The 18,557-nt window shown below is 33.0% G+C and overlaps 2 protein-coding genes across 3 annotated transcripts; both read left to right on the top strand.

Moving 5' to 3' along the window:
* The first annotated feature begins 9,979 nt into the window (after positions 1-9,979).
* Positions 9,980-13,509, top strand: LOC114760511 (abietadienol/abietadienal oxidase-like). The gene is made up of 10 exons (XM_028949769.1): positions 9,980-10,054; positions 10,600-10,869; positions 11,175-11,499; positions 11,603-11,752; positions 11,942-12,181; positions 12,303-12,389; positions 12,495-12,573; positions 12,803-12,924; positions 13,086-13,213; positions 13,303-13,509. Exons 2-10 carry the CDS (start codon positions 10,646-10,648, stop codon positions 13,406-13,408), a joined length of 1,461 nt encoding a protein of 486 aa, XP_028805602.1. The 5' UTR covers positions 9,980-10,054; positions 10,600-10,645; the 3' UTR covers positions 13,409-13,509.
* A 1,100-nt stretch (positions 13,510-14,609) lies between these two features.
* LOC114760531 (protein N-lysine methyltransferase METTL21A-like) lies at positions 14,610-17,928 on the top strand. 2 transcript variants are annotated; one of them, XM_028949787.1, is made up of 5 exons: positions 14,610-14,905; positions 15,767-15,909; positions 16,662-16,846; positions 17,349-17,411; positions 17,496-17,928. In XM_028949787.1, the coding sequence occupies exons 1-5, from the start codon at positions 14,639-14,641 to the stop codon at positions 17,621-17,623; spliced, it is 786 nt and encodes a 261-aa protein (XP_028805620.1). In that variant the 5' UTR covers positions 14,610-14,638; the 3' UTR covers positions 17,624-17,928. The 2 variants fall into 2 exon arrangements, with proteins under 2 accessions (XP_028805620.1, XP_028805619.1); XM_028949786.1 differs by having other exon boundaries at positions 17,298-17,411.
* Positions 17,929-18,557: the final 629 nt, after the last annotated feature.

Raw genomic sequence — 18,557 nt, 5'->3', positions numbered from 1 at the left:
CAGCCAAAATAGGCCTTAGTGCTTCTGGACCAAAATACTTCGTGTAGGCATTAAGGCTGTTGCCAAATATGACAACTTTACTTAACATATCAGGATTCCAATTTGCTTGCAATAAGTTATTGTATAAGCGCAGTTCACAATATGGCATGAAAAATAAAGTCGGCCCCAACACTTCTCTCATTCCACATTCATTGAAGTATAAGACAGAACAGCCAAGAGCTTCTAAAATTCTGCATTCAGTTACAGAAAGAATAGGATCAAATACTTGTATGTTTCCGATCCATTTAAAATCTCTCTGCATCAATATTGCAAGACTCAGCTGCAACATAGGTTCCTTACTTCTTCCAAAAGGACCAATACCATATATTATCATCTCCATCTTTGATTCTGCGCCCAAAACCCTACGTAGATGTTCATAAATCGTTGAAGTTTGTAGCAAGTGTCGAAAATGATGATAGAATCGCGAGTTGCCAAGTATCTCCATACAGGTTTCCATTTTCCGCAACAACTTTCTTTGTCTACCACGATTAGTACGTAAATCTTTTGGAGCCCATGATTTTTGTTTTTTCGACCTACGACGTGGTTCATTCAAAGCAGTTTTCACCGTTGCTTCCATAAATATATATATATATATATCTCTCTCTCTCCCTGAGTCATTAAAGTTGTTTATCAAGAGAAGAGAAGAATGGAGTGTAAGCAATGTATCTCATTCCATGTCATTATAAACAAACAGTTGCATACATATGTTAAGCTTAACAGTTAACATCTAATTTCAAAAGACTATAATTTTAAAAAAATTGTGAATTATAGTTGCAAAGGAAGTTCCTAGATTATTCTCGTTATGATACACAAAAACCGTGAGGGATATACTCCAACCTGTCAAATAAAGGAGAAGAACTGAAAGAGCAATTAAGGTCGTCCACAGAGTAAGAGATAGAAGGTGAGATAGTCAGAAAATTAAGGCTAAGAATAAGTAGCGGAGACACCCCTAGTTATGGGATTGGAGAGACTATATATTAGAAAGGTGGAATTTCCCATATTTTAGGAAAATCTTTAGAATATATTTCTTGCATTCTAATTTAATTTATAATTTAATTAGGTGAGAAACCCTAACGAAAATAGTTACGCCGGTCAAGATTCTGCGTCCAACAAAATCATATTAGAGGTAAACCCCACAAGAAAAAATGGAGGAGAAACAGTAAGGTCTTTTTCTTAAAAAAATATAATAGTAAGGACTATATTTTCACCGGCAAGTTCTTTGGCAAATCACTTGCTACCCTTTAATCAGCTTGCTATACAAATACAAGACAAATAAATCATCAATCTAATGTTTTCACTTCAGTAAAACAAATCCCATAGTGCAGATCAGATGTTGATGGATGATTAAAAGGTAAAAACGAATTCTCATTAAAAAAAAAAAAAAAACAGAGTTAAAAGGGGGGGGGGAATAATACCTTTATCTATGTCTTCCCTGCTCAGTTGCTCGATCCTGGTTTAATTTAATTTAGTCTTCACCCTCTCTTTCTTCTTTCAGTAAGGGATGATTTTATAATGTAATTTCAATGTATTTTGCTGAAGAAATTTTATTTGATTTAGATTAAAAGATTATTAGCAGCTATTTATCAAATTTTAATGTTAGATATTTGATTTGATTTGATCTAGTCCAAAAAGATTTGTATCTGATGATTTTATTTTATTTGGGTGCAAAAGAATTTGAAAACTTGTCATATTTGAATTTGAAAAAAATATTTTGATGTTATTTAAATTTGCACGGCTTTGATCTTAACTGACATTGTAAAACATTGATTTTAATGTATAATTTACGTTTATTGTAACTTGAACAAATTAATTTTAAAATTTTTCAATCAAACCAGTCTATCTATCTAGCTACAACAATTATGAAACTATATAATAATATTATAACGATAAAATCAATCAATCAATATCAATGAGGAAAATCTGGCTTCCTAAAATCAAATCAATCTCAGATTACACGTCCGTGTCTATCAGTAACGCAAAATTTGAAATAGAATCCATGATAATCCATAAATAAAGGAATTATATGATTAAAAATTTCAAAATCTTTATTTTAAGTCAAGGGACCAAACCATCTTTTACGATTTCACACCGCGCTTTTTTGATTATTCATCGTAGACTTCTCTGCCTCCTCCTCCTGTTAGGGGGTGTTTGGAAGCACCCAGAAGCATTTTTTCGTAAAATGAAGCAAACTCCTCTACATATTTATCTCGTACATCGTAAAAGTATTTTTAAAATCATAGTTTAGTTTCCATCCAAACACCCTCTTAGAGATTCTATCATTATCATATTCTTCATTGTCTTCTCTTTTGGCTGATTTTGCAATTGCAAGGGAGTTTAGAGTTCAGACATAGTATCAATGGTGTTCTGCGATCACTGTCATAGAAATGTACATGGATTTCAACCAGACAACAATTCGTTGTCAGTGCCTTTATCCTTAGATCAAACTTCTTACAACGACATATTTTAGATGTATCTTTTGAAATAAAGATTCAAACAGAGTTCTGTAGTTTTTCAAAAAAGAAAAATTTGTTTTAAACAATTATACTACGTAGTTGTTGTAATAACATAAAAATAAAGAATAGAATGAAACAAGCCCTAACTCTTTTTTTTTTTTAATGGTTTCTGTGGTATCAGATGTTGTGAGCGCTGTGGGAAGGTTTTTTATGAAGAGGCTCCTTACTCCACTACATGTGAACTTACGCTGGTATAATTTTAGCCTTATTGGCTTAATTCTGTGGATATTGGGTGGGAGTTTGGGTAGCTTAAAATATCAGCAGTTCTTTAAATTTCCTCTCTATTAGCTCATACCTTAGTTAATTTCTTGTTGTTGTTCCTTCGCATGACTTATTTATTTGCAGCTAATTAATTTCCCCCACTTCTTTATATGCAGGGTAAACAATATGCTAATTTTGTAAAAATAATTCAAAGTGAGGATAACTCTGATGATTCCCGCCAAAGAACATTATTAGAGAAAGGTATTATTTAATTTTGTTCATTGTACCTCCACTAACCCTTTGAATAATATAGCAGAAGCAAGAATCTTTCTTCAAACTCTTTCTCTCTAATAACAATATGGTCTTCTCCTCATGTGTGTGTGGGTATAGCTCAGTCTTATTTGAGGGATAATAGTTTTTTAATTTGTTGTGTTGTGGTATATTTGTAACTATGCAGTGAAAGGAAAATACCTGTTAATAGTCTTCATGTTCGATATATAGCTAAAGCAATTGACAATCGTATAGGGTAATTGACAATCGCATAGGGAAACCATGCATAAAGGATTATGAGTTTGGAGAATGCATGCTTAAACTTCAGACAATGTAATGATTATGATTAATATAATATTACTTCATCTAGGATTTTTGGTTTTGATTCATGAAATTTAAAACTAGTAGTGTCTTTGGAATGTTATAAAAACTCAGATGGGATCAGCTAGTTCAGCTTGGAGACTGGCAAATCGGCCAAGTAACCAACCCAGTTAAGTATATACAACATACCTGACCTAGTGTGACCTGGGGGTAACCAGGGAATAGCTTGGATTAACTGATTGCCCCTCTCTCTCTTCAAAGAAAAGACTATTTTGATGAAAAACTTTTTTTTCCTTTTTAAGTTGATAATCTTTAGTCAGTGATTAAAGGATTCCAGGAAGGAATATTTTGTTACCATAAATTTATTTTAATATTTTGTTATTATAAATATTTAGTGATTACGGTAATATGATACTATGATTTTAGTTTGACAAAGTAATTGTAAAGAAGACTGAAAAGAAATTGTAAGTATATGATTATTTTGTTGGTGATCAATGTACTAAATTAATATTTAGTCCTTGAATTGTATGATGAAAATTTACATCATTTTTTATTTTTATTTCTCACTGTTTGAATGCCAAGTTGACTCTGATATGACTCATTACTTCACTCGATTTAGTAATCGGTTCAATTTTTATCATCTTGTTTTTGGAGATTTGAGGCTAATGTTCATAGACAGATTAAATGTCAAAAAAAAAAAAACACTGATTTCAGATTTCAGGTAGCAAAATCAAAATGAAATCAAATTTTAAGAATTAAAGACTATATTAACTTTAATAATTACTATTACAATTTTAATATATTGAATGGTTTACATTCTTATGATCCATTCTTCTTTGGGTTTACAGTACAAAAGGGCACGAAAGACCTAAGCCTGGAAGATTGATAAGAGTCCAAGTCAGCATAGGGCGAAAAAGGAGGAAATATTTAGATGATAACAAAAGAGAATTAGACTCATTCTTATGACTGTTGAAAAAGTCCCTCCAACGTTCGTTTTCAGTTTCTAATTTTTTTTTTTTTGGCTTCAGTTTTCAGTTTCTAATTTAGGAGTAAATAAATTCAATTAAGTTATGATGAGATATGTTTTTGAGTATTTTGCTACTTTTCTTGCCTTGTTTGTAGGGAATTTCATATGCTTGTTTGCTTCCATACTTGGATTTATCCGACACTTAAGCCCAAAGTTAATATCAATATATAAACATGCCAATAAAAATATAGTAATTTATGAGTAAAGAAGTTCTGTATAAATAAATACAAACCCACTTCTTTATCTCCAAAACTGAGGTTCAACTATGTCGTCCCATCTCAAAATAGTAGTATTATATTTTTCTTATTTCACAAATTTATTTTTCTTATAAATTGTTACTTTAGTTATGTTGTTTACAAGTTGTTTTGTATGGGTTATATGATTTTTTTTTCACATTTTGGAGTTTATTTGTTTGGGTTAATATAATTTTTTATCCTCTCAAATTTGTTCTCATTTTGGTTTTAGTCCCTCAAATTTTAAAACATATGTTTTGGTCCCTCTAGGGGCAAAATGATCCATATTTTTATTGAACTATAGAGATCATTATTTCAAATGAAAAGAAATTGAAAGGATCAAAACCTATTATTTGAAATTTGAGAGACCAAAATCAAAATGAGAACAAACTTGAGGGACCAAAAATTATATTAATCCTATTTGTTTTGTCTTTCACAATTTTTTTTATTATTACTAATTTTGGCCAATTTTTATCTGTTTATTTTTAATTTTCTTTGTACAACTTTTATCATAAGTTCTTATGCTCTATGTATATTTGGTTTTTTTAAAAAAATAATATAATATATGGTCCCTCAAATTTTTTTCATTTTAGTTTTAGTTCTTCAAGTTTCAAGTCACAAGTTTTGATCTATCAAGGTACAAAATTGTCTAAGTTTTTATTAGATTATAGAGACCAATATCTTAAACAAAAAAATTTCAAAAACCAAAACCTATTATTTGAAATTTAAAGAATCAAAACCAAAATGAGAGTAAACTTGAATAACTAAAATTTGTATTGACACTAAAAAAATAATGCAAATTCTTAAAAAAAAAAAAAAAAAAAAAGATGGGATGTGCTTGTTTCATCTTAATTATGTCTCCTTCCTCGACGAGACCCCATTGAGACGGAGTATGAAACAGAAAAACCGTAATAACACCCTCCCTTATGTTCTATACATATTCACACACACACACACACACACACACACACACACACACACAGAGATTGTTTTTCCATAATCTATACTTCTTGCATATCATCACATGGAAATAAACAAGTCCAATAATAAAGGAGGTTGCCAGTATTGGCTGAAGAGGATTTTGTTTGGATTTGATGTCCTATCTTTTGGTTGCTTGAGTTAACTAATACTCCCTTTGTCTTTTTATAAAATCCAAATAATGGAATTAGGTGATTTAAAAAATACTATGTTAATATTAGTTAAAAATAAGAAATATATATTTTTCTTAAAATATGTCTTTATTTATAAGAGAGTAAGTAAGTGAGAGAAATAGCAAATTACAGGATAGTGTTCTTGTGTTGCTTTTACATCAAACAAAGATACGATCATAATTAAATACATTATTTAAATTGCCAACTTTCCAAATTAGCTTACTGTATATAAAATTCAAGATTATTGAAGAATGACAGCTCGAAGCTGATTCTTCAAGACTGCTCTAACATCACATATACATTTCTTCTGTATTATGTAACCTTTAATTAATTAATTAATAAGATGCTTGTTACATAAATTAATATGGTGGCTTTTACATATAAACAAGAAACGTGCTAGTCCTCATCACCTTTTGTTAAATCAGACATCCTTTATTTTATATATAAATATATATATGTTTGTATAAAATATCATTCCAATATGTCTGGCAAAAAAAAAAAAGAATATCATTCCGATGTGATATCCCGCCCTTATTTTAATGGTGATGAATAGGGGTGGAAATAGGCCAGGCGGCCTGTCAGGGGCCTGTGGCCTGGCCTGGCCTATTTCCAAATTAAAACAGGCTCAGGCCTTTTTAAAGGCTTGTTTCTCTTAAAAGGCCAAGCCTAGGCTCTTTAATAAGCCTGTTAGGCGGCCTGAGCCTGTTATATTTTTTTAAAATATTATAATTATAAATTTATAATTAACTTTTTTAAAATACTACCATGTTTTGATTAATATTGTAATATGCCTAATACCACATTTTTATCTTGAATAAGACCATGTTTGGATTACTCTTCAATATACCTTGGATGATGATTTCTATAATATGCACTTTGTTATTCATTCAAATCCTACTGCCCAATGATGATTTCGTGTTTGTCATTTTTGACTTTTATTTACCTATACAAAACTACTTAGTTTTTCTAATGTACATCACCAACAATTGACAATAGAAATAACCCCTCTATGAATTTGATTTCTATTTATCCCTTGTATTGTGACCATTTTAACTACATCTTCTCCTCAAGTAATTAAATATTTTTCACTTAAATAATATAATTTGAAACATGAACAACAAAATAATATACTACCATTTGAATATTAAATATTTTTCACTTAAATATTTTAGATAATTTTTATGTTTGTATTTTAGATAATTTGGATTGAGTTATTATAATTTTGAGTTGATTTAAATATGTTTAAAATATTTTTAAAAAAAATACAGGCTTCTTAACAGGCTTCAGGTCAGGCCAGGCTTTTGCACAGGTCAGGCTTAGGCTGAATATAAGGCCTGTCACAGGCCACAGGCCAGGCTCAGGCCACAGGCCAGGCTCAGGCCAACAAGCTGAAATACAGGCTTGGCCTGTTAAGGGTAAAGCCTGGCCTGGCCTGGCCTGTTTCCACCCCTAGTGATGAAGTAGCTTTTAAATTACATCCAAAATTTTGTTTTTGTTAAACAATTTAGTCGATTTCTAGAAAATTTAATGATTTTTAGCAGCCCAATCAATGATTTCAAGTTAAACTCTCACAATGCTTTTAATTAATTAAATTTTCACAATGCTTTTAATTAATTAAATTGATAATGTCTAATCTAAATTTTAATTAAATCATTAAATCAAACATATATAAAACTAACGAATAAATGTCTGGCCCGGCACATTATTATAAAACGCGCGGTTTCTTTTAACTTTTAACCATCACTAAGGTTGGAATTCCCTTTGAGGAAGACACACATGTTTAGTATTCAACGGTGTTTTAAATAGGACGACTTCTAATAGAAACACATGTATTTAGCCAAAAAAAAAACTATGATATAATTACAATTGTTAAAAGGACTAATAGCTTCTATAAATAATACTCCTCTGGTCTTTAATATAAAATCTATTTAACTAATTTGATTAGATTAAGAAAGTTAAGTAAGTTAGTTAACTGTAAGAAATATGACATGTTTTTCTTAAAATATCATAATCATTTTTCTTAATATCCTCTCTCCCTCTTTTACTTGATTATTGTTGAGTGAGTATCCATTAGAGTAATTTAGGGCCAATTGATAAATATAAGAAATAGATCTTATATTTAGGATCAAAATCAACTCAATAATTAAGCTCTATATTAAGGATAGCAGGAATATAATATAAAATATCAAAATGGCAAATGTGATTTGTTTTAGGCTCCTGCAAAATACGGGCTCATAGTCTAGTTACTAATTACTAATAATCTATGAAAGTGAAGATTAAAATTTTTACAACAAATGAGTCAACTAATTACTAAAATTAATCACAATTTCGTGTGAGTTCTTCAAAAATTCATGACTAAAACTATGAAATTTGTCATAAGAACATTACTACGTTAAATTTGGTCCGTGGTATTGCTAGGCTTGTTCTTGCTGGCATATATAATATATATTTAGAAAAACCATATCGGAGGTACTTAGAGTTTTTTCTAATTTTTAATTTGGTACTTATGTGTTTTTTTATTCTTAATTAAATAATTTAATTTAATTTTTAAAAAATAATATTAGCTCTTGTAACTATGTTCTATTATCACTTTTAATTTTTATGCAAGTATTAACGATATTAATAAAACAAAATTAAAAATTTAATTAAGAGAAAAAATATATAGACACAATTAAAAATTTTAAAAATATATAGGGACCTCCAAAATATACCCAAACGGCCAACCCCAATATATGAGGCTTCAACAATTATATAAAATCATAAATTAATAATTAAGTGCATGGCTTTAGGGACACTGATTCCTGGAAAGAAGCCTGAAAATAAGGATTCAAAAATGCCTTTTGTACTGCTTTGACTCATCCGTTTTGTGGCTCCATAAAATAATCACTCCAAAGTTTTCATTTCCAATAAAATCATTCATTCAGACCTCAGCAACACTATGATTTCACCTAAAAAAAAGCTTTACCCTGTGCTATAATAATAATTGACATACTGATCTAAGTTATAAATATTTCTTGAAAATTTCTTGATTCAAGTTTTGGTTCTATGATCATATATAAGTAAATCAAAGCGCTGAGGTTGTTATATTTTTTTATACCGTTTTCTGAAATGAGATGTCAGATCAAATTCAAGTATTATCAACCTCATTTGAGATGTTCTCCTAGCACCATTTTTTCATTCATATGGTTCAAACTTCCAGGTTTTCTTCAAAAGAATTTAATCCCTTTCATTCAACTTAAATATTATTGATATTGTCTATGCTTTTGAAGGTGCAAATAATTGAAGCATTCAAAAGTTGTGACATGATCTTTTGGATGTTATGAACATATTTTAAGTCAAGACTAGTATAAAATATAAAAATCTAAAAAATTATATAATATTAATAGTATAAATATGACTCATAATTTCTGAAAATACCATTGATAACTATGTAATCTTTGAATTTGATCTTTGACAAGAAATTGGCATTTTAAGGTCATTGATTACAAATTCTAAATTGATTGAATTATAGACAAATTATATTGGACATATGGCTTAATCTAAATTCAAATTACCACATTGTTTTTTTTTATTTGATATTAATTGATTTACGTGTACAGACAAATTTAAATGTGACTACAGTGCAGGAATACACCTGATTTAGGTTTTATAATAGGTCTCAAGTGGTGTCAAAGGCTAGTTAGATATAATTGTTAAACAAACGTATAATTTTATTCTTAATTTATTATTACGTAGATTTTGTTTTCACGAGATATAACGTATATTAAATAAAAGTAAAATTGAAAAATTATTAAATTTTAAAGCATAATTAATGAGTTTTAATGTTTTTCTGATTTTGATAAAATATGTTGAGAGTGACTTGTAAATAAAATAAAAAATCTAGAATTTTCTATTTAAAAAAAACTTCATCGGCAAATCAGTTAACATATTGTTTATAAATGAAGCTATAAAATGAGCTGCCTGGCGTAAAGAGGAAAAGTCAAACTTGAAGCTATCTTTTTTTTATTGACGACCATCTCTGCTAGTGGACGATCAATATGCTCCTCATTTTGTGCCACCGGAAACTATTAATGCACCTTCCCAAAAGCTCTTTTTTGGACCTTCTACAGTCCCTTATTTTCAGACTATAAATTTTGCAGCTCTTCTTCTTTTTCTTTGTCTCTCTCTCTCTCCCCCCCTCCAAATTTAGCTGAGATTGCAGAGTATGATCCAGCAGACTCAGATTCTTTGTCTGTGTTTGTACGCATAGTGTCTATATTACTTTATCTGCAGAATCACAAGGAAATGCCATGCTTTCTGGTCAGTGACTTTGTTATAATGATTGTTGCTTAGCTGCACTTTCTGATTTTTTTTGCTTTAGTTTTCATAGAAAACATAACTGGTTCTGATTATTACTCATCGATGCTATATTGTAAGGCTTGTTCGTTCAGAAAAGAAGAAAGTGTTAGTTATATTTTTACGAATTTTACATGTTTGTTGAAATGCATATTAGAAATGGACACGAATGATTAGCCATTTTTGAGCTCGAGCTTCTAATGGCGTTCCAACTTGTTAATCAATTTTTTCTGGCTTATAATATATTGATTGGTATGATTCTTTCCACATCCAAACTTGCTTTAAATAATAGATTCTGTGAACGATTTGTTCGTAGAAAACAAATAAGTTGACGTGGCACTATCAGATCTTCACAAAGTCAACCTCGCATAACCAGATATCAAACCTTCCTTTTCATATTGTTTTCTCTACCTTCTTTTGTAGTATTTAATCTATGTTCCCATTGAACAATTGATTATCAATGATCATGTTTGTCTCATTATCTACAATAAATTTGCTTCTGGCAACAGGTGGATCTGTGATTACCTATTGTCCCTCCTTTTGTTTCTCAAAAGAATGAGAGAAAATCATCCAGAGCTATGGCTAGTTACATTTATGGCGCTTTTGATCACTCTGGTTGTTACAAAACTAATACAATCGAAGTTGAAGAAGGCAGAGAAAAGAACACGGCGGTTGCCTCCGGGAAGAAGAGGCTGGCCTTTGATCGGTGACAGCATCAATTGGTACAATGCAGTTGCAAGTTCTCATCCTCCTCAATTTGTTGAAGAAATGGTTCACAGGTACTTGCTTCCTTTGCAAGAAAAGAACATTATATTGTAACATATGAAAAGGTTTCAATGAAAAAGTTGTAAATGCGCGCTTTATTCGATGATGTTTGTCCCAATTTGCATGAGTTGATATTTCATTAGCAGGGCTGATGAACAACAATTTGAACAAAATCATTCTTTTGAATTTACTTCATTTAGATCGTAAAACAATCATATTTATTAGAAACAAACTGTGGAAGCCGATGAGTCTCTGTCAAAAGACTCAGATTTTTTTGTGAAAAACCAGTGTTTGATGAAAAATTGATCCTTTGGCATAGGTATGGTAGGATATTTTCTTGCAGCCTATTTGGGAAATGGGCCGTGGTGTCAGCAGATCCTAGCTTCAACCGCTTTGTGATGCAAAACGAAGGGAAATTATTTCAGTCGAGTTACCCAAAATCATTCAGAGATTTGGTTGGTAAAAATGGTGTGATCACAGTGCAAGGAGAACAGCAAAGGAAGCTGCATGGGATTGCCTCCAACATGATGCGCTTAGAGAAGCTAAAGTTCCATTTCTTGAATGATATTCAGAAGGTCATGCTTCAAACTCTAGGCAATTTCAAGAGCAATCAAGTCGTCATCCTCCAAGATGTTTGCAGGAAGGCAAGTTCTCACAGTTCTTGATGTACACGTGTACAATCTTAGACATAACCAGCATGCAGTGCATATGAATCAGATCAATTAATCTCTGTACGATTTGCTGCAGGTGGCCATAAATTTAATGGTTAATCAATTATTGGGAGTGTCGAGTGAATCTCAAGTCAATGAAATGGCTCAACTGTTTTCTGATTTTGTTGATGGTTGTTTATCTTTTCCTGTCAACATGCCAGGGTTTACATACCACACTGCTATGAAGGTACCATGAGCTTAATTTTGCAGTTCTGCTTGCATTTTAAAGTAGCATAGAGAAGTTATTGAATGGGGGAAACTTAAGATATCACTGAAATTTTTCCCTTGGGAGTTTACGATTTAAAAGTTACTATGATCTATTTGGGATTATCACTGGTCAAACTCTGTTGAAGTTACATTCTTAGGCTTTTATCAGGCAAGGGAGAAAATTATAGGCAAGATAAACAAGACCATAGAATTATACAGGCGACAAGGTCCTGCAGGAGGAGGTAATGGTGTGCTTGGAAGACTGCTGGAGGAAGAAAGCTTACCGGATGATGCAATTGCAGATTTCATCATCAATCTTCTATTTGCAGGGAATGAAACTACCACTAAAACAATGCTTTTCGCAGTCTATTTCCTCACTCATTGCCCTAAAGCCTTGAAACAGATACTGGTACTTCTAAGTTCTAACCGTATGAGAACTAGTTAGTTCAGAACTACTTTCCTTGACTTCAAGTAATTAGGGTAATAATTTTTTCTATTTTATTGTTCTTATAAGTTGGTATCTTGAATAGGATGAGCAAGAATCTGTGAGGAGTAACTCAGGAGGAGGAGAAATGCTTACCTGGCAAGATTATAAAGCAATGCCATTCACTCAATGTGTAAGTATTTGATGCTGTAGTGGTTTTCAAAATTGGTTAAGTTTGGTGAGATGCTTCATCTGATAAATGTTGTGTTATAAAATCTCATGCTATCTTCCACTACAGGTGATTGATGAAACATTGAGACTTGGGGGTATTGCCATTTGGTTACTGAGAGAAGCAAAAGAAGAGGTTAACTACCAAGGTATACAATACAACCTATCTGATGAATTATACTTGTGGTGGATCGATATTATCACACTGCTCATATTAAATAAATATGTGAAAGTTATAAAATAAGACAGACAACTAATCTATTTCCCTTGAATCAGACACAACTCTACTTCATCTACTGACTAAACATTTGACTTATTTTCTGTGGCTTTCAATCTATACGCGTCTTGGCATATAACACTTTATCTGTTTTTGTATAGATTTTGTGATACCAAAGGGATGCTTTGTGGTTCCATTTCTCTCAGCAGTTCATTTGGATGAGAATGTGTACAGAGGAGCTTCAGACTTCAATCCATGGAGATGGATGGACCCTGGAAATGAGGTTAGTCCACGTACTCCATTGGTGGATTCATGCTGCCCGATCAAATACAGCAATATAGTAATCCCTTAGGCTCTGCAACGTACAAAAAAATATGTTCAGTTTCGTATATACCTTCATTTTCATTAGCTTTCTTTTTTCTGACTCCTATGGTTTCTATGAAGGAAAAGAGGAACTGGAGGAGCAGTCCATTCTATGCACCCTTCGGAGGAGGTGCTAGATTCTGTCCTGGAGCAGAGCTGGCTCGTCTTCAAATTGCCCTTTTTCTTCATTACTTTGTAACTACATATAGGTGTTGCCTTTTCTCTCCATCTCTACTTGGAAATGTTTGAATTCTGAATGATTGAATAATTAGCTGATGTATTCAGATGTTTTGAACAGATGGACACAAGAGAAGGAAGATAGGATGTCCTTCTTTCCCTCTGCTCGCTTAGTGAACGGCTTCGAAATTCGCCTAACCAGATGCCATGATCATGAAACCAACTGAAACTGAAACATCTCACCATGTATATCTCTCTGTCTTGCCCCTTTTTTGCTGAGGGTTCACTCAGTTCTCTCAAGAATGATGTGTTTCAAGATTTTCAGACAAATAGCTTAAGCTCTTTCTTTTTTTTTTTAACCTCTTCTTGTATGTAAAATGTTCCACGAGACCACGACTCACACTTTGTATATAACATACAAGAGTTTGAAGCAGCCTTGGGAATTGTTTTCCTATGGTAAAACAATCTTTTGTGCGAAACTTGCCGTAGGATTCTTTAATTCTTAAGTTGATTGTCATTTTGCTGCATGAGTCTCATAAATGAGAGGTTAACAGCACAAAAGCGGGTAATTTCATTAAAATCAAATTCTCTTGTGACTTCAGTGATCCAACGTTATTAGATTTCCGTTCTTGGCCGAAACTTTCTTCAAAGAGTGGAGCTTTCCTTTTTAATTGCGGAAGGATCCATGTATATATGCCTGGAGCATGAAGGGTAAAATCAAATTAGTAATAAAAAATTTAGGATTAAAAAAATACTTAATATTAAAAATTGGGAAAAATTACGTACAGGCCTAGGTAACAAAATTAAAAACAAATAAGTCATCAAGATTTATTTAATACTAACATATTTACAAGTCAGGTTTTTTTGACACCGATTTTTAGCTTCTTTTTTTTTTTTTGTGCCAAGGCGATCAATTTTTACTTTAGGTAATGTTTGGCTCAATGAGAGGAAGGGGAAGGGAGGGATTTTAATGGAGGGAAGGGGAGGGGAGTGGAAAGATTTTAATATTATCTTGTTTGGATTTATAAAAAAAGAGGGGGGAGAGGGAAAAATATTTTAATATGGACAATTTGCTCTTATTTTATTTAAGACGTGAGCATAATGGTCACAACATGATAAAATATAGATATAATGGTCACAAAATGACAAAATATGGGCATAATAATTATAAGATGACAAAATATTGCCCTTTCCCTCCAAATCCTCCTAATTTTGGACGGGAGGGGAGGGGAAATTTTAAAATTTTTTTCTTCCCCTCCTAAAATTTGTGTGTTGCCAAACAAAGGGAAATGATTAAAATCCCTCCCTTTCCTTCCCCTCCCTCCCAAATCCTCATACCAAACACACCCTTAGTCACCTCAGGGACAAATTTGTAAATATGAAATTTTAGGAGAATTTTGCCGAACGTAAAAACATTCGTAGTGGGAAGGCAAGGCCGGGGACGAGCAAGCAGCAAGATGACTAGTGATGAGGTAAAATCGGAGGGATATGAAGTAGTAGGGGAAGAGGAGGAGGCGGTAATGGCAAATTTGGGTTCGTACGGTGGGAAGGTGAGATTGCTGGCTGAAGGGGAGGAATCTGCTGCGGAAGAGATCATGCTTCTCTGGGCAATCCAACAGCCTACTCTTTCCAAACCCAACGCGTTCGTCTCCCAATCTTCTCTGAACCTGCGTCTCGACTCCTGCGGCCACTCTCTCTCCATTCTTCAATCCCCTTCTTCCTTGGTATGCAATCCTTAATCTTCCTTTTTCTATACCAAGCTAGCAACCACAACACAATGCAAGTCTGACATTTTAGTTGATAGAATGGTCATATAATTTAAGAAATTGAAATCAGGTAGTCGGGCGATTGAAATGGTGCTCCTATGTTGTTTTCAATACCAGGAGCTGGTAGCCCTATGGTTGATGCTTTTGTTGTGATCTCTCTCTCTCCTTTTTGGGGGGGGGGGCGCTAATGTTCATATAGCGTAAAATCACTGGTCAGGTTACATGGTTCTGCTTCTTGAAGTCGTAATTCATTGTCATAGCTGCATTAACGATTAAACGAGCTGCTAGATGAATTGTGTGCATATTCCTAATTTCAGCCGCCTAACGGTTATGATGTTTTTTTTTTTTTTTAATGGCCAAAACCGTTATGATGTATTGGCAGACTAATTCAGGATACCTCTGAACATATTAGACCTGTCAGTAAATGGAAAATGTTAGGTTTAAAGATTAGGTCAGTAATTCCCACTTACTTTAGTTGGGCAATGAGTAAAGTGAAATTGCTACTTTCTTTATTTGCAAAGGAAAAAAAAACAAGGAAATTCAAATCCAGAGGGGGAAGAAAGGAAGAAAAATGGTATTGGTGAAGTTTTAACTATGTCTTATTCGAAATTAAGCTGTGTTTATGTCAGCAGTTTTGCTAAGGATAAGAATCAACCGTATATCATGATTGAGACATGCATGAACAGCTTTTGCTTCAATCACTATGTCTCACGAGCACAGATGATTAGTTTCAAGCATGAAATGTAAATTTTCTAATCGCCAATAACAATGCTGATACTTCAGTTCACAGTTAAGGCTTTTTAAACTTTTTTATTTAAGAGTGCACCTGGAGTGACTGGTTCGGTGATGTGGGACAGTGGAGTTGTATTGGGGAAGTTTCTAGAACATTCTGTTGACTCAGGGAGGCTTGTTCTTCAAGGCAAGAAGATTGTTGAATTGGGATCCGGTTGTGGTTTGGTTGGGTAAGAACATATAAACTCCCCTATCTCAGCCAGTCAACGATATGTGGATCAATTTGGGCATATTGCTATAATGTTTTCAATGAAACTTTTAAGACCTCTAAACAATTTCTATATTAAAAGGGATGAAATAGACTAAGAGTTCAGCCCCCACTTTGTAGACCTGCTTAGCTTTTTAGTCCTCTAATATTTTGGAATGCGCAGATTAGTTCTACAACATGTCTGACTCATTCCTAGTTAGTCATTCCACCAAATGTCACATAGCTTCCGTCAAAATTTTGTTGCCATTGATTGATCCAGCTGACATATCAATGTATACATCATCTGTTAAGGTTTGATTAAGCAAAGATTTCTGTTTTAGAAAAGGTACACGGAAGTTTAGAGTCCTTTTCCTTAATCTAAACAATCCAAAAGTGAACAAATTTGATTCATCACTCTTCTGTCTGACATGAAGTCATGTGCTGTGCAAGAGAATCCCATGCCATACCCTTGGGAGATGTCCATCAGCAAAATTTGGAAGGACTAACCTGCAAGAAGTTGATACTTTTAAAAACCAATTCATGATGTATGGTAGAAAATTCAAGGGGCAAAGCTAAATGAGAATATGAATTCTTGAATGCAAGCAATTATTTTCGATGCTAGAGCTTTGAACTTCCACATTAATGTCCTGGTTATTTGACCAGCAACTAAAAGATGTGTTTTCCTTCTCCTTTTTCAAAGTCTGTATTTCATTGTTCTTATTTTCTCTTCCTCAGTTTCATTGCAGCTCTTCTGGGTGGTCAAGTCATTCTTACTGATTTGCCTGATAGGCTGAGGCTTCTTAGAAAGAACATTGAAACTAACATTAAACATGTGGATGTGCGGGGCACAGCAACAGCTACAGAACTCATATGGGGCGAAGATCCTGACCTAGAGCTCACTGAACCCGCACCTGATTATGGTAATAACCCTTAGCCATATCATCCTAACAAGGAATAGACGAGATCTAACTATTGGCTCCAGCAAGTTTGGAGAAATGGCATCATTCATATCACTCTTGATTGTAGATTTGTAATCATTATATTCTATCTCTAATTTTTAGTTTGGTTCGTTTTTATTTATTGGTGTCTTTCATGCCTAACTGTCACTGCCATTTACTTATTATCAAAGGTTCTAATCAGAGTATTTTTGCTAAATATTCACTATTTTGCTGAGATTAGTATTAGCTTATAATACCATTCAAATGTAAACTTTAATGTTTCCATGCGAAATTTTTTGTGCGGCATCATAAGGTTTTCGTATGCTGAAGCAATACGCCTTTCTAAAAGTGAACTTATGATGAAAAATGCAGATTTTTCAGATAATCATGTGATTCACTTTTTCAGATTCCATTTTTAATTTTTTCTTTTCAGTGCTAGGATCTGATGTGGTATATAGTGAGAACGCTGTTGTAGATTTGCTAGTGACTCTTGGACAGCTCTCTGGAACCAAAACAACAATATTCTTGGCTGGGGAACTACGAAACGGTGAAATATCTTCTTTTTCTCCTTTTACTCCAACCCATCATTTCAAACATAGTATTGACTTGTGAATAATGAATATGATTTCAGATGCCATTCTTGAGTACTTCATTGAAGCAGCAATGAAAAATTTTGAAATTGGGCGTGTGGATCAAACTCTATGGCATCCTGATTATCGCAGCAATCGTGTTGCTCTCTATGTTATGGTCAAGAAATGAAGATAATGGTTATGTTTAGTAGTCTCGTTTTAGTTGACAACATCCATGTCCAAATTGTACGTGCGTTTGGAGTGGAGCCCTAACCGAAATTTCAAAAGTTCCATTGGAAAAAAACAGCAATTTTTTCACTGTATTGGAGCATGCTTATTTTCCTTTTGTATTAAAGTTTCGGGAAAATGTTAGGAAAATTTTGTATTTATGTGATGATATTACTATTGTTACTACTATTATGCTCAAGTATTGTATGCACATACAAGAGATTGGTAATGTTCCATCAATTCAATTTATAAGTGATTAGCGAAATATTACCGTATCAATTAGTCAAAGTAGTTCATTATTTGATTTGTCAGATGCATCATTATTGTACATGGTTTCATATGGTTAAAAAAAAAATGGTTTCATATTTATAGACTCTCCCTGACAAACTCAACAACTGCTTAGCTTCCGTTGAACCTCCTGAGATGCCACCGCACCCACAAAAATGAAAATAAAGCAAACAACGACAACACACAAGTACCTCACACACTTCACATGACCTGGCCCATCAGATAAGGGCCCATCAAAAACCAAGTGTAATTAAACTAAAACTGATACCAATACCACGTGGCACTCCAGTTTTCTTTTTCTCCTTCAGTCGTTGCCTGGTCAAACCGGAGTTTCGGGTGATAGCCAAATTTCCACTGATTTGATACAAAAAGAGGCTCTTGTTTTTAATTTAAGAAAAAACATAATTTACAGCGTACGATGCTTGAACCCAAAACAACAGAAACTTCCTCGTTCTTTTTGTATTCACTCAACGACCGTTATGCTTTTGGATGAACTACCAGTTTTATACTATTTGCTTGTTGGCTCCTTATCTTGTAATATTAGGTAAGGAAGCTCACCTCCCAGCGATAGTATATTCACAATAAAATTGCCAAATAAGTAGATGGAA

The sequence above is a fragment of the Neltuma alba genome, unplaced genomic scaffold (genome assembly GCF_004799145.2).
Source record: "Neltuma alba isolate B1F8T4 unplaced genomic scaffold, ASM479914v2 tig00010984_pilon, whole genome shotgun sequence".
NCBI lineage: Eukaryota > Viridiplantae > Streptophyta > Magnoliopsida > Fabales > Fabaceae > Neltuma > Neltuma alba.
Note: the sequence above shows the minus strand (reverse complement) of the source record. Positions and strands in the feature narration are given on the sequence as shown.

Coding starts and splice junctions, on each gene's coding strand:
- LOC114760511 (XM_028949769.1), top strand. CDS start 10,646: ATGAGAGAAAATCATCCAGAGCTATGGCTAGTTACATTTATGGCGCTT. Junction 12,182..12,302: donor AAGCCTTGAAACAGATACTG/GTACTTCTAAGT, acceptor TATCTTGAATAG/GATGAGCAAGAATCTGTGAG. Junction 12,925..13,085: donor GGATGGACCCTGGAAATGAG/GTTAGTCCACGT, acceptor GTTTCTATGAAG/GAAAAGAGGAACTGGAGGAG.
- LOC114760531 (XM_028949786.1), top strand. CDS start 14,639: ATGACTAGTGATGAGGTAAAATCGGAGGGATATGAAGTAGTAGGGGAA. Junction 14,906..15,766: donor TTCAATCCCCTTCTTCCTTG/GTATGCAATCCT, acceptor TTTTTATTTAAG/AGTGCACCTGGAGTGACTGG. Junction 17,412..17,495: donor GGCTGGGGAACTACGAAACG/GTGAAATATCTT, acceptor ATATGATTTCAG/ATGCCATTCTTGAGTACTTC.